This window comes from Aethalodelphis obliquidens, unplaced genomic scaffold, assembly GCF_003676395.1.
Source record: "Aethalodelphis obliquidens isolate GAN/ISIS:26980383/991018 unplaced genomic scaffold, ASM367639v1 scaffold7, whole genome shotgun sequence".
NCBI classification, from domain to species: Eukaryota; Metazoa; Chordata; class Mammalia; order Artiodactyla; family Delphinidae; genus Aethalodelphis; species Aethalodelphis obliquidens.
The window spans coordinates 2429979-2445540 of NW_020837951.1; the positions used below are offsets into that span (position 1 = coordinate 2429979).

Below are 15562 nucleotides of genomic sequence, written 5' to 3' on the forward strand. Positions count from 1 at the left end.
ATCAGTGAGCCCCCCGCAGAGCAAGGCGCCCACATCAGTGAGCCCCCTGCAGAGCAAGGTGCCCACATCAGTGAGCCTCCCGCAGAGCAAGGCCGATGCAGGACGTCCCCAGTCACTGGGGTGAGCGTCAAGTTCCCACTTGGCTTCTGCAGAGAAACGGCAGCCAGGATGAGAGGACAGGCGACCCAGGAGGAAAATAAGAAGGGAGGAAACGGGCTCAGAGCCAGGCCTAGCCCGGCCTGAGATTGGCAAGCCGGGAACAGGGGCTGGGAAGTTGTCGACCTGTTCTAGAACGGCTCCCCTCCCCTCCCCCACCTGGCTGACTCCTACTCCTTGTTCAAGGCTCAGCTAAAAGGTTACTTCCTGCAGAAAAGTTCCCTGACTCCGCCTAGTCTGGGGAGCGCCCCACACCACCATAGCGCTGGCTCTCCAACCCACCTGACGTGGAGCCCCGAGCAGTGACGGAGCGCCTCCTCCTCCAAAGCCTGTTAGGTCATTCATAACTGTTATCAGAAACCAGCCCTTCGCAGTGGTTAAGAATCCGCCTGCCAATGCAGGGGACACGGGTTCGAGCCCTGGTCCGGGAAGATCCCACATGCCGCGGAGCAACTAAGCCCGTGCGGCACAACTACTGAGCCTGCGCTCTAGAGCCCGCGAGCCACAGCTGCTGAGCCCGTGTGCCACAACTACTGAAGCCCGCGCACCTAGAGCCCGTGCTCCGCAGCAGGGGAAGCCACCACAATGAGAAGCCCGTGCACCGCAACCAAGAGTAGCCCCCCGCTCGCCGCAACTAGAGAAAGCCCGTGTGCAGCAACGAAGACCCAACAGAGCCAAAAATAAATAAATACATAAATCTATTTTTAAAAAAAAGAAGAAAGAAACCAGCCCTTGCTACTGCCCATACACAAAGGGGGCCCGGTCCATCTCCAGGCCCTCTGCCAACAGCGACTCAGATGAAAGCTCCCTGGGCTGTTTCCTAGAGCCGGGTGACGGGAGTCATCATCTCCCACCCAGGATGAACAGCCACCTTCCTGTAGCAGCTGCAGGCACCCCGCCAACGTCCCCCAGGGCTCACCACTCCGGGGCCTGCCCCAGCACCGCCCTCTGTGCCCGAGGCTGCTGCCCGGCCGGGGACCCAGGAGCGGTGACAGAAACCCCGGGTTCCCCTCCCTTGGGCCGTGCCCCTCGAGGACCGTCTTGCCCCCAGCGCTCAGCGCCCACGACAAGAAGCTGCTGGAGGAGGAGGGCCTCGGCCTCCGTCCCTCCCTCCCTGGCCTCACTGGCTCACCTGCCGTCTCGGGGTCTGCTCCCCAGGGCCCAGCCTGAGACCCTTACACTAGGGGGTGGCAGGGGAGGGGGGCGTAAAATGGGCTGGACATCGGGCAGAGCCTGCCACTCACACGAGCTTGTTCAACTTTCAGAACAGTGTGGTGAGGACCCTTAACTGTCAACATCTGCACCTCCAGTTTATAGGGGAAGGAAAGGAAGTTCCCCAGCATCACACAACACATCAATGACAAACACCGAAGTCCAGGCTCTCACTTCCCTGTCCTGCCTGGAGTGGCCAGAGAAGACCACGCGGGCCTGATTCACCTGCCGGGCGCTGCGGGCCAGCACTTCTAAGAGCCCGTGAAAGTGTCTTAGATCGAAGACAATATGTAAATATTTAGATATTTAAATACACTATTCGTGTATCTGCCTTTACACCAATGCAGGCATCAAATGTGACTTGACATTCCTTGTGGAGGAAGAACACAGGGGCAGGTGTCCGGGCCACTGCAGTCCCAGGCCACAGAGCTGCTCGAATTCCTCATGCAGTTCTCCCAGTCTCACAAGGGCGGTACTACTTTTTTATTCCGGTAAAGTGCACATAACGTAGGGAATTCCCTGGCGGTCCAGTGGTTAGGACTCAGTGCTTTCACTGCCACGGCCCGGGTTCAATCCCCCATCGGGGAACTAAAAATCCCATGAGCTGCGTGGTGCAGACCATAAGAGGAAAAAAAAAAAAAAAAGTACACATAACATGAAATTTAGCATTCCCCATGTTGTGCAACCACCTCCACTATCTAGTTCCAGAACTTTCCATCACCCCTAACAGACCCCGTACGCGTTAGCAGTTGCTCCCCCCTTTTCCCCCCACCCCCCCGACAGCCACCGACCTGCTTTCTGCCTCCGTGGATTTGCCTGCCCTGGTCATTTCATAGAAATGGAATCGCGTAACGCTTGTCCCTTTGGGTCCGCCTTATTTCACTCAGCGTAACGTTTTCAAGGTTCATCCACGTTGCAGGATGTCAGTGCTGCGCTCCGTTTCATGGCTGATAACATCCCATTGTCTGGACAGACCACATGTTGTTTGTCCATCACCCGCTGAGGAAGACACTTTTTTTTTTTTTTTGGAAGATACTATTTTTATCCCAGTCCTACAGAGGAGGAAACTGAGGCTCCGTGAAGGTCAAGCTCCAGGGCCCACAGTGGTCAGTGGCACAGCCAGGGCTCCAGCCCTTGGCCCTAACCACACAGACTGTGCCCAGACATCACAAGAGATGGGGGCGTCTGGTCCCTCTAAGCTAGAAACGCAGAGGCCCAGAGGGGAGGGGGAATGCAGCAGGTGGGAGGAGGCCGGGGGAAGCCAGAGAACCCGTCCATCTGCAGGCCGGGGTCACACCCCGCTGCCTTGCCTCCCGCCTGCTTCCTTTGAGCCCTAGGGTGAAAGAAAACAAAACCGCTTCAGGCGGAGAGAGACCTCTGGCATCCAGATGGGTGCTCAGGTGCTCAGAATCCGTATGTGTGAGTAATCCGTCGTGTATAGAGGAAAACAGCTTGGATCTGAAAGGTTCCTTGTCTCTCGCCAAAATGACTATTGGGTGTTTCTCTCTCCTGTCCCGGGAGCCAGATAAACTGGGCGAGGCGGGGAGGAAAACACAGATGCCCAGTCTCTGGGGTGGAGGGTAGATTAAGGATGAGAGGAGCTTAAGGGCAAGGGAGGGAGGGTCTCAGGATGTGACTGTCATGAGCTTAAGGGACCAGAACCTTCCACCATCCCAGGGGTACCTGGAGGCAGGGCGTGAACAGACTAGACCTCTCCAGCTGCCCCGTGCGCCAGGGACCGGGACCAGACACCCCTCATGCAGCTGAAAGGTGGGACAGTCCACGCTGCACCCACGACCACTGTCCCAGGGGCACCTCCCCATTCCTGGAGGGACACGGAGGCCAGGTGCGGAGCCCCGCCTCCCCTACCAGGCCAAACCTGGCAGAAACACTGCCGCCAACCAGAGCCAACCCCGAGGGGAGGAAAGCAAAACGTGGGCCTTGGACTCTGGGGTCAGGAAGGCCGGGGCAAGCCCAGGCCCAGCCTCTCGCAGCTGCGTGGCCCCGGCAGGTGGCTTAGCGACTCCGGGCCTCAGCCGCCAACAGGGCTGCGCTGGGCCCTCACTGCGGGGCTGGGGTCGTCCACGCGCTCAGCACGGTGCCTGCACCCCCTCCCCTGACGGCATCCTACGTTTGTGAGACAAATACGACCACCAAGCGAGCGTGGATGAAAGCTGGAAATGTGTGGACGGCACATTTAGGAGAGAGGCCGGGCAGAGGCAGGGCTGGGCTGGGGGGGTGAGGCACGTGGAGCAGAGAAACATCCGGAACCCGAAGCCGCCCACCTGCCAGGTGACTCCGGTCCTGGCGACGGCCCCCCAGCACCCCACCCTGCCGCCCTCCACATCCCGGGAGACACCTCTCCTGCCGCAGCCGTGAAGCCCCCAGCAGAGAGGATGAACTTGGCAGGCGGCAGTGGGGCAGCATCTCAGAAAGTCCTCTGACAGCACAAGACAGACAAGTGCCCCCCACTCTGCACAGACGACAACCGGGCCTCGGGGTGGGGTGCCTCGGGGGGGACTTGGGAGTGGGCCCCATCCCTGGAAAGGCCCAGAGGCTACCGAGCCCACGGAGGGATGGGAGGCCAGGCGGCCGGCAGCCGGGGCCCCCTGCCTGCCTGGACCAGCTCTCACCGGACACCACGTGCGCACGCTGCCTTTGAAACCAAAAGCACAAAACAGAACAAACCGACAGGAGTTTACGGCCTGGAGTTTAAGTTGGCTCAGGGGAATGAGTAGGTGTGTTAAAAGTAAGTGTTTTAGGGCTTCCCTGGTGGCGCAGTGGTTGGGAGTCCGCCTGCCGATGCAGGGGACGCGGGTTCGTGCCCCGGTCCGGGAGGATCCCACATGCCGCGGAGCGGCTGGGCCCGTGAGCCATGGCCGCTGAGCCTGCGCGTCCGGAGCCTGTGCTCCGCCACGGGAGAGGCCACGGCAGTGAGAGGCCCGCGTACCGCAAAATAAATAAATAAATAAAAATAAGTGTTTTAATCCTTATATAAACTCTGCAGAGATGACAAACAATCCCCACGAACCTGAAATGTCGTGCGTTTCCAGCAACACTGAGGCTTCCAAAGGCGGGGAGCCTCGCTTGGGGGCCACCCCCGTTCCCCCATCCCGGCCGGCGGCACCCACGGCACGGCCCTGCCCCCTCTGCAGCCGTCCATTGTTATTGCTGTTTACCATTTGGGTCCAGAAACCAAAACAGTCACAGCAGCCACAGGATGCTGACCGGAGCGGCCCCGGAGAGCGCGGAGCCTCCGAGGACCAAGGACACGGCGCCGCGGCGCGAGCAGAGGGCCGGGGGCCCCTCCCGGCCGAGCCCGAAGCTTCCCGGCTGAGCAGGGCACGCGGTTCATCCCACACGCGCGCGGTGCTGGCTCCTGATCCGGCATCAAAGCAGGTCTGCAGGCCCCTGCCCTGACCTCTCTCCCGGGTCAAGCTCAGGGGCAGGTGCTAGGGGAGGGGCATCTACAGGGAGAAGCAGAGCCCCAGGCTTCAAAGGGCCGGGCCGCCCAGGGTGAGGGTGTGGAGGGGCGGGCAACACCCTCTGAGCACACACCACCTCCAGATGCTGGGCCAAGAGCTTTGGGTCCCCTCTGTCTGCTCTGTCTTCAGCCAACCCCCAGGAGGTGGCTGTCAGAAACCCCCTTTCACAGCAGAGGAAACAGGGGCCGGGGCAGGGGTGGGGCACAGCACACAGCCCAGAAGTGGCGACCAGGATTTGAACCCAGGTCCGAGAGGGTACAGCACTGCACCTGTCTCCACCCCAGGGACGTGTCGGCGGCCGCCCCACTGCCCAGCAGCACACGAGGCCAGGCGCAAGGTGGGAAATGGGTCCAGGGCGGGGCGGTGCTGCCCCCAGACGACTTGGCCAGAATGAGTGGCCCAGGACCCCCCGGTGGTGGAGGAGTGGACGCCACACAGCCATCGGGAATGGGACGGAGGATGTGTGTGGACGGGGCGGGAGGAGACAAGGATGCCGCGCTCTGCAGCCCAGACTTGAAGCGGGAGCCACAGCTGCTCACAACCGGACGGTGCGGAGCTGGCCTGGCCCCGTGGCTGGGCCTCAGGCACACAAGGAACCCCCAGAGACCGCGGCCTCGGGCAGCCGCCCCCCACTGCGGGGCTGAACTTCACTTACAGGCCACGCGCCCCATTCCAGCTCAGAGCTGAGACAGCACCCGAGGGGAGCAGGTGCAGGAAGCAGGCTGCAGAGGGGCCCCTCCGGCCCCTCCTCGGGAGCCTGCCTGGGCTTCCTGAGCCCAGCCACCAGCCTTCTGCCCGCGGTCTTTCTCTGCATCTTTCTCTCCATCTTAATGCTTCACGAATCCCTTATTCTGTCTCCCCTCCAGAAGGTCAGACACAGGTCAGGGGTCTCTGCCTCTTCTGCCCAAGGGCCGTAGGCAGATGGGACTTTGAGTAAATGATGGAGTGACCCTCCCCCAGCCGCCTGGGATCGGGTGAGGGGAAGGCCGAGCCAGCCAGCCCAGCCATGTCTGGACTCGGGGCACTGCGCGGCCCCCCAGCCTGCTCACCCACGGAGGACCGTGCCAAGGCTGCTCTGTGGGCGAAGGGAGGAGCGAAGCGAAGGGCAGGCCAGGCTCCAAGAGACCTGGGCGGATTGGCGAGAGGCCTCGGCCCCCACGCAGCTGTGTGCCCCCAGGCCAGCCTCTCACCTCTCCATTGACGGGGGGCACGGCCGCCCAACCCAGTGCCTCACAGGGTCTCCCCAGGCCCAGGGGAGGCACCCTGGCTGGGCTGCCAGGGAACAAAGTTTGTCAGGACAGGGCATGGCCAGGCAGCAGCGATCTGCCTGGGGGGCAGAGTGGGAACCCCCCCACCCCAGCTTCTGCCCCCACAGAGCCCCATCCCTGCAGCAACCACCCATCTCCAACCTTTAGTTACCTAAAGGCGTCCAGTTTTCACCACCAGCTCAAGTGCCACCTTCTCCACGAAGCCCTCCGAGGTCTCTGCCCCCAGGGATCCAAACATCCGCACCTGCTGAGGACCAGCACAGCCCCGCACGGGACAGCAAGTCCCGTCCCATCCAGCCCAGGAGCTCCTCGGAAGGAAGCGGCAGAGAGAGCGTGTGAGACCCCTTCCGGCAGGAGTCCCCGGTCACCCCCAGAGGAAGGGGCAGCGCTGCGGTCCACCAACCCTAGGCCCCTCCACTCCTGGGCCAAGGATCCTCTGTCCTTCCCCTCCCCACTCCCCCTACCTGGGGCCGAGTGGGAGGGGCTTAGGGGCTAGGGAAGGAGGGAGAGGCAAGCCCTGGGCGCCCTGGCATCCCACGAGGCTCTGCAGCAGCTGGGCCGCCAGAGGCAAGGTGAGGCCAGGTGGACGGGGGAAGGCAGCTGGCCCAAGAGGCAGGCAGCGAGCCGGGGCCAGGGTCCGGCCAGCAGGAGCAAGCCGGCCAGCCGGGCGTGGGGTGGAGGCGCAGTGTTCTGAGACTTCGCGGGCCTGGTGGGAGGCCCACGCAGGTGGCCACCGTCACCCCCTTTCCAGGCAGGGAGAGCGAGGCTCAGCCAGGCCGGTGACACGTCAGCACCAGGATCCTCACGGCAGCCGAGTGGCCGAGCGTGGCCCCCTCCACTGCCATCTCAGGCAGCTCGTCGGGCTGAGAGCACGGCCTCAGCCTCGCGCGCTCCGGGGCCGAGAGGAGGTCATCCCCACGGGGCTCAGCATGTTTTCTGGCACCAGGGAAGTGGTGAGGACGCTTTGTTCCGTGGACCACTTCCTGTCTGAGGAGCCCATGCCAAGGGCTCTGGATACAAACGGAGACACGACTGCCAAGCGCGATGGGAACAGGGAGGGGGGAGCCCCGGGGACCAGGACACCTTCGCAGGCCCCGGGAAGGGCTCTGAGCAGACAAGCGGCAGCGAACCGGCCCACTGCCTGGTTCCACCCAGCCTACAGGCTAAGAAAGGTGTTTACATTTTCAAATGGCTGGGGAGAAAGAGAACAGTATTTCGTGACATGTGGAAAATACATGCAATTCACGTGTCATTCTTCACGAATACGTGTTGGTGCACAGCCCCTCGCCCGTTCACAGATCATCAGCGCGGCACAATGAGGGCCGAGGTGCGTACCCGCGACAGGACCGTCTGGCCCACGGGGCCTGAAACATCTACTGCCTGGCCCTCGACAGATAACGTCTGCCCACCCCTGCTCTGGGAGGGGGCGGTGGCTGCCAGCTGGGTGCCAGGGGAGAAGCAGTTGGATTCAAGGGGCAGTCGGGAGGGAGGTCCACCTGGCAGGGTCTCAGCGGTAGGGCTGCAGGGCGTCTTCCCAGCAGCACTGCCCTGTCCTGGGAAGATGCAGCCACAGACGTGGCCTGGACACGGGGACAGGAGGCAGGGGCTGGAGGGCACCGCCCTGCCGGGGAGGCGACATCCTCGGTCACGTGGACCTGACCACGGCAGCAACGGGCTGAGATGAGGCACCGGGGTGGGGGGGTCACCTTGTGCCTCCTCACCCTCGTCAGGCCCTGGGCCCACGCGCAGCAGGGCCCCCATTCCCGGCACGGAGACGCCCCATTTCCAGGGCCCAGACCACAGACAGATGAGGGCCGCCCCTCACGACGGACTCCCCACCCAACACAGCATTCTTCGCCGTTCCACCCCGGCAGCCCACGCCAAAGCCAGGTTTCTGTCATCAGCACACGTGGCACAAAGAAACCACATTCCACCAACGCCAGCTTGCGCCCACCCATGACCTGGGCAGGCGATGCCCGACGGCCGTCCCTGCCAGCTCCAGACCCAACCTCGGACCCTGCCCCACCCAGCCCTGCCAGTGACCCTCCAGCCAGCAGGTCAGCGCTAAAGACGAGACCCCGGTCCACCGGCCTCTGCTCTCCCCTCCCCCAACCCCACCCCCTGCTGCACAAACTGGGTGCCACAAACCCTGCCGCCGGGAAATGCTAATATTCGGGAAATCAGCGTCTCTCAACCTTCTTGTCAGTATCACCCCCCCTAAGGAGCCTTTCCAGGCATTGTCTTAATCGCCCTCCCCGCATGAAATTTTAATACCACAGATGTCCTGTATATCTGTCCTGTACTGTTCTTTTCTCTGGGTACATCTGTGCTTGATGCATAAAAAGAATATGATTTCTTCACCCCCACAGATCTGATTTCTGCCCCCTTGGTCATGGATTACATAAAATGTATTATTAGAATTAACATTACACAGTTCTTTTCACTTCTTCAATATGACCACCAGGAATTTTAAGAGACAGATGCAGCCCACACATTTTCTACTTGACAGCACTGATACAGACAGAAGTACAAGTGTGAACACATGCAGCACACAGACGGGGACACACACACACACACACACACGCCTGGGTTAACTCAGAGGTGCACACTGCCCAGGTCTCAGGGCTGAGACACCCCAGCACAGGTGCACCTACACCCAGATCCTGGTTTCTACGTGTGCCTCTGCACTGCGGACCCGGAGCTCCTTCCACAGACGGCTGATTCCGGAACTGGACAAAATAAAATACAAGATGAGCTCAGATATCTTGTGCCAGGAAGGAGACAGAGCTCACAAAATGATGGGAACGTGTCAAAAAGGCACACGGAAGCAGCCTGAAGCAGTTGCCACTGGTCAGACCTGAGACCATCTGAGAGTCAAAATAAAGAGTGACGGTAACAGACGAGAATCTGTGGAAGAGGATAGGAAGCCACAATCCACAGTGGTAGACGAAAAGAGGAAGAGAAGAGGGAGGAAGGGAGGGAGGGAGGGAGGACTGATCCTGTCACTGTCTCAAAGCACCTTCTCAAGAATATTCGTGACCTACAAGGGGGATTGGAGGGCCTTCGTGGCGCAGCCGTCCGGCAAACAGCGCCGGTGTCAAGCGATTACAGCCAACACCCCCAGCAAGGGGACGCTTGGAAACCACGTGCCACCTGCTAGACAGGATGCCAGGAGAAGGCAACGGTGTGCTCACTCCACCCGCTCCGGGTGCAAAGCCCGAATCCAACGCGAGGAAACGGCAGATGAACCCAAAGGGAGGGACATTCTGCAACGAAAGGGGCCTGTCGCCTTCAAAGGCATCCAGGTCCGGAAAATCAAGGTGAGGCGGAGGGGCCGTCCCAGCCCCCAGGTGGACCATTTGCTGAAATGGGCATTTGTGGAGACACGCGTTGAAGCTCGAGTGGATTCCAAGGCGGCACCATCCCCACTGTTTTCCGGGTTCAGGTGGCTGCTCTGTGGCTGAAGAGGGGACCTTCTTCTGTAGGAAACATGTGAGGGTGCAGGGCACCAACTTACTCTCGAGTTCACACTTAAAACGAAACCTGGGGCTTCCCTGGGGGCGCGGTGGTTAAGAATCCGCCTGCCAGTGCAGGGGACACGGGTTTGAGCCCTAGTCCGGGAAGATCCCACATGCCGCGGAGCAACTAAGCCCGTGAGCCACAACTACTGAGCCTGTGCTCTAGAGCCCGTGTGCCACAACTACTGAAGCCCGAGTGCCTGGAGCCTGTGCTCCGTAACGAGAGAAGCCACCACAATGAACAGCCCTCGACAACTAGAGAAAGCCTGCGCACAGCCACGGAAGACTCAAAGCAGCCAATAAATAAATAAATAAATAAAATCTAAAAAAAAAAAAACCAAAAACAAAACCTGACTTGAAAAGGCGTCCTAGTTTCCGCTGGAATCGGCCTCCGTGTCCCTGCTCCCCGGCAGCCCAGGTATCACACCCCTTGGCCTCGGGAACCGCGTCCCCCTGCCTGCACTTGGGAGCTCTCAGGACACTTAAAGGCCACTTCCTCATCCGCAGGCACCTCAACAACCTGTTGTGTGTCCTGCTCACCTGAAAGCATCTCAGAGCAGGGACTGGGCCCTTGCCTGGCAGCGCAGGGGCTCGCAATTATTCCTCGAAGGAAGGACCGGAATGACACAGCAGCAAAGGGGCGCCCGGCTCGGCAGGACCCGGAGACCCCTTGGGAGGGCTCACACCGGTCCGGAGGGGGAGGGATTCACCGTCCTGGGTTCAGGACAGTGAGCTACGAGCGTGGCTCCGAGGGACGCTTGTTTACTAAAGCAAAGTGTGCAAAACGCAGGGTTAGAGGTACATACCCGGTTCACGGGTGGGGGGCAGGTCAAGGGCCAGGCTCGCAACGCTTCATGATGGGAGAAGAGTGAAATCAGAGGAGGCTTCCTAGAGGAGGCAGCCACTAGACTAGCTCCTACAGGAAGAACCAGGACAAAAGGAGGGGTAGTCTTCCAACATGGGCCCGACACACGATGGACCCTGATGGAAAAGGCTTAGGGGAGGGGGGCGCAGGCTGGAACGTCGGCACAAGGCAGGGACGGGAAGGACTTGAAGCTGGAGGTGTGGGCATGGGGGAGCTCTCTCTGCCGTGTCCCTGCAGACGAGCTTCCCAGCCTTGTTCTACGGAGAGGAGGCCTGCCGGGGTGGGGGGGCAAGAGGCTGGGCGGGTGGTGCCCTAAAGATTCAGACTGCAGACCAAACGCAAGGGCCGTCTGCCGGCATCAGCAACCTCAGGACCTCGTAACTGAAGCCGTCCCAGACGCACGCGGTCTCCTATTAGGATCAGCAGATCTGGCCGCACCGAATTACTTTAATTAAACCCAACGTGGCTGCCAGGCATTTTGGATAAAAAAAAATAAAGCACACCCGACCAGATCCAGAAGGGCAGGACAAGGGGCAACTTGGATCTGCCTGTGAACCCTTCCTAGCACCTGGCTCTATACACAGCAGATGCTCAGTAAATGTGCGTGGCTATTATGCGCCTTTGGGGCCAATAACCCAGCTGAGATCCACACAGCAAACGGGAGGGGCACTCGACGCGCGATCCTTGGAAAACAGGATGTCACCGGTCACAGGAGAAGCCAGAGCGGCATTCTGGAATGAGGGGACGTCAGGCAAGGCCTCTGAGCTGGCCGGGTCCACGTGAGGGCACAGAGTGACAGCAGGAAGATGGAAGGGCCCTGCCCACTCGCCAGCAAAGTGTCCAGATCCCCCAGGAAACAGGCACGCGCTCCCCACCCCATCCATCCCATGGAAACAGACACACACCGTGAACACCCTGAGGAGCGGGCCAGGAGCATCCCTCAGAAACTCAGCGAGACAGCAGAGGGAAGGCTTCTGAAATACACGGTCCTGGAAGGGAGCCCTAAGTCCAGGTGTTAGTTTTACCACTTACTACCTGTGTGACGTGGGGTGAGTCGCTTGACCTCTCTGAGCTGTAGCTGTCTCATTCATGGAACAGGGGGGACATACGCCTCCCAGAATCATGACTCGCTCAGGGCAGGTGGGTAAGAAAAGGCAGCCGTGATGTTTCTCGTGATGCCACCACCACGGACCAGGAGGACCACGTCGTCTCCCCTCCTCCTTGGAGGGAAGCTCCCCAGACAGCAAAGAACAGCCACGCAGACCGCCATGTTCCTCTCCCCAGCCCTGCACGGCCATACATGGTCAAGAGAATTGTTTCTTTAATCGTGAATACACAGATGGGGCCATGCGCCTTAACCCAGCCATCCCTGTACCAGCAAGAGACACACAAAGATGGGTGTGACCAGCCCCACCCTCCGTAAGAGGACAGGCAGGGGAGACCAGCCCTCAGACACCAGGGGCCACACCTGCCCAGATAAGATCTCTAACGTTCATCCAGGGCAGCACTGAGGATGTTCTCTACCCTCCCCTCACCAAGTCCTCACAACCTGGCTATGAGGCAGCCACTAGTACTGTCATCATTACATCGATTGGGAAACTGAGGCCCCCAAAGCGGTCACTCCAGGGAGGTGACAGTGCCAGGTTTCAATAAGAGCACATGGCCATGAAGACACAGACACTCGCCCATCCGGGTCTCCCTACCGCCCAGCCCCCCGACACTCCTTCATCCGGGCTGGAGCAGGGGGGCTCAAGGAGGCTGTGCCGGGTCAGCGTTGCTGGCCCAAGGATGGCTCCAGGGACCCCAGGAAGCGCAGGGGCTGAGCCAGGCCACCTACCACAGCCAGCGCGCCCTCTCCCCCTTCCTGGCCAAACACAGCTGGGAGGGGCAGCTCCGGGACCCAGCCAACACCCCCAGCCACCCCCGGCCGTGCCCTGGGCCCCAGGCTCTCTACCAGTCAGCCAGGAGCCAGCAAGCCTGGGCAGCCCCTGCAGTTCACAGCCAGAGGCAGACACTCCCGCTCAAGCCCCAGCTCTGCCCTCAGCGGCTCCAACACCCTCAGTTCCCCCAGCTGCAAAATGGGGTAAGTATGTCCCAGCCCCCGGGGGGTGAGGGCAGAGGAGAGGACTGGATCTGAGGGCACCCGGCCCCGGGAACTCGGGCTACTTAGCACTGAGAGGGCCCAGAATAGTTCTGGCTTCAGTGGGACCTGGGGACCAGACGGCAGGCCAGGGCTCCCTCCCTGGGCCGTCCGCTTCCCGTGGAGTGGGAGGGTGGCCCCCTGCCCCCGTCCCCTCAAGACTCTTCTTGGTCAGCGGCCACCCCCATCCTCCCTGAAGGGGGGGAATGCCCCCATCTCCTTGGAAATGCGGTCACAGCCAAAGGGCAGAGGCCACGCAGTCCAGCCTGGAAAAGCAGTGACTCACTCCATCCTCCTCCCCCCAGCCCGTTTCAGCTGTCACTGGCTTGTGAAGGCCAGAGGGTCACAGAAGAAGGGGCTGTGGGGTGAGCAGGAAGGTTGCTCCTGGGCAGTGCTGGCCAGACCTGGGGTGGCCCCTGGCCCCGCTGGGCACCCGGGGCCCCTTCAGAGGTGCTGGGGTGGGGGTCGCGGAACCCGGAGTGGGGGCAGGACAGCAGCCTCCACTCTGCTTAAGTCTTCGCCAAGTTCCCTCTAAGGGGCCACGAAAGGCAGCGCCCGCCGGCCAAGCAGACATTTTCCTGCCCGCCCGGCAGCCACATGCGCGTCGGCCGCGACAAAGGCCACACTGGAGGGTACCGGGAAGCATGAGGGGCTCCTGTTCCCACCAAGTCGCGCGACCCTGGGGGACTGGCGCTGCTTGCCACCCCCCCAAAGGGTTCGAGAGGAGGCTGAGGCCGGCGAGGGGGCGGTGCCCCCAGCCCAGGGCTCCCGGCTCCCCGCCCCGCCGGGCCCCTCCCGCCGCGCCCCGAGCCCCTGTCTTCCAGGGCGTCCAGCCACCAGGCGCGAAGCCAGGGACCTTACACCTGACGAGGCCACCGGCTCGGCGGGATCCTGGGGTCGGCGGCGGGGCGCGGGGGGGGCACTCGCTGCTTCCCGGGGCCCAGGCCCGGGAGAGGGGGCGGCAGTGGTGAGCGCCCCGCCGGGGTTCGAGCGCCCCTCACCCCGGGAGGCGCAGGCCCAGCAGCGGGTGCTCCCAGGCAGGGCCCGGAGGCGGCGGAGGCGCAGCCCAGGCTTGGGGCACTTTGCCAACTTCGTGCCTCCCGGGGTCGCCCCTCGGAGGAGCCGGTTCCGAGGCCCGGGGCGCGCCGCCGCTCCGCTCACCGTCCCGCCGCCTGCCGACGTCCCCGAGCCCGCCGCTCTGACCGGGGTCCCGGGACCGCAAACCAGGGCCCCTCCCGGCGCGCCCGGACCCTCACCTGGGACATCTGCGGCCGGAAGTTGACGTCCTTGAGGTCGATGGAGCCGGGGGAGAGGTTGTGCAGCAGCTGGCACAGGAGGACGCCGTCGCGCAGCGCCTGGGCCAGGTCGAAGACCACGGCCGAGGGCCACACGACCCGGTGGTTGGGCGGCAGGACCTTGCAGTCGATGAGCCAGCGGCCGCACTGCCGCCACTGCTCCATGGCGCCCGCGGCGCCCACCCGCCCGCCGCTCGCTGGGCCGGCCGGCTCAGGGCAGCGCTCCGGCCGAAGTGCAGCGGCCGCGGGGCATCCCGCCCGCCCGCGCGGGGCTCGGCGGCCGGGGCGGGGCTTCGCGCGGGCGGCCCCGGGTCTCCGCTGCGCCGCCGCGCGTCCCTCCTCTTCCTCCTCCGGCTCCTAGCGCGCCGCAGCTCCCGCCCACGTGCGGCCGTGGGGCAGCCGCCGGGCAGCGCGTCGGACCCCCGCTTCACACACACAAGTCCCCCCGGGCCCCGGGCCGGCCTCCGCGCAGCCCGCCACCGCAGCGCCCCGCGATCCGCCCCGCCGGGCGCCGCATTCTGCGCTCGGGGCGCTCCGCGGCCGCCGAAGCTTCTGCCCCGCCCGAGACAAAGGCCCGGCGGGTCGCCTGTTCCGCGCGTCCGGGGCCTGGGCCGCCCTCGCCGCCGCCGCCGCTTTGTTCGCCCCGCCTTCGCGCTCAGCGCTCCACGCCCGGGGCTCCGACTCCGCGGCTCCGCAGCTCCAGGGCGCAGGGGGCGCGGGGGCGCGGCCACTGGCGGGGTGGGGGCGGGGCCGGCGCGCTCGCCTGGCACCGCCCCCGCCCGCCCCCCCCCCCCACTTCCTGCCCGGCTGCCGCTCACAAAAGTTGCAGAGGGCGGGGGTTGCGGCGCGGCCGGAGCCCGGGGTCCGCCGACTTCTGCGAGGGGCACCAAGATTTTGAGGAAGCTCTGCGCCCGGGGCGCGCGACCTCGCCTGTGGAGTGATGGTCGGTCGTTGTTTCTGCGTCTCTCCTGCGTCTCAGGAGGAGCTCAGGAGGTGGCCCCTGTCGCTCTGGGGGGCCTCTGCACGGTCCTTCGGGAAGGACAGACCCTGGAGGGGGCACCGACTGCGCGGAGTCGTCCCGCGCACTCTCGGTCCACCAATTGGTCCCCACGGGAGAACTCGAGGCGGGAGGCACACGGGCCGGGGACTCGCCCAGATCCCCTGCCTATCCTGTGCGCTGGCTAGGGACCCGCAGGAAGCCCCCCGACCTCGCACAAAGGCCGGGATTCGCCTGTTTTGAAACCCAGAGGCCTGCCACTCGCAGCTGCCCAGAGGGCAAATCCTGGCGTCCGAGATGGAAGATGTGACATAAGTTAAGTGGGAGAGAGGGAAAGAGATGCGGCCAGACCCGGCCCTGGGTAGCGCCCGCCTCCATGCTGGCTGCGGGGTCTACTGACCGAGCCTTGAACTCCTTCCTGGGCCACGCCCTCCCGGAGGGGGTGGGCAGTGTTCTCTGGCCTGTGACAGTGGGAGGGCTTCTAGAACATAAAGAGCCCATCTGGCGACGAAATGATATAGGTCCTGGCTCAGCTGTTAGGAGCCCTGGGCTCTCAGCCGGGTGACCCTAGGCAAGTCTGATCCCCCCTCTAAGACTGGCTCAGTCATGGGGTGAGCCTGGGGGTG

General features: G+C 63.0%; 1 protein-coding gene across 10 annotated transcripts in view; it reads right to left on the reverse strand.

Moving 5' to 3' along the window:
* Positions 1-14136, reverse strand: part of VAV2 (vav guanine nucleotide exchange factor 2) — a 177865-nt gene extending 163729 nt beyond the window's left edge. For 7 of the 10 annotated variants that reach the window (XR_003432407.1, XM_027104325.1, XM_027104324.1 and 4 more), the window contains exon 1: positions 13901-14136. Coding sequence is in view for 9 of the 10 variants with exons in the window: in XM_027104325.1 (XP_026960126.1) it covers positions 13901-14104 (204 nt within the window). In the remaining variant the exon portion in view is untranslated. The remainder of the gene's footprint in view (positions 1-13900) is intronic. The other 3 variants (XM_027104326.1, XM_027104330.1, XM_027104329.1) reach the window with 1 other exon arrangement.
* Between the last annotated feature and the right edge of the window lie 1426 nt (positions 14137-15562).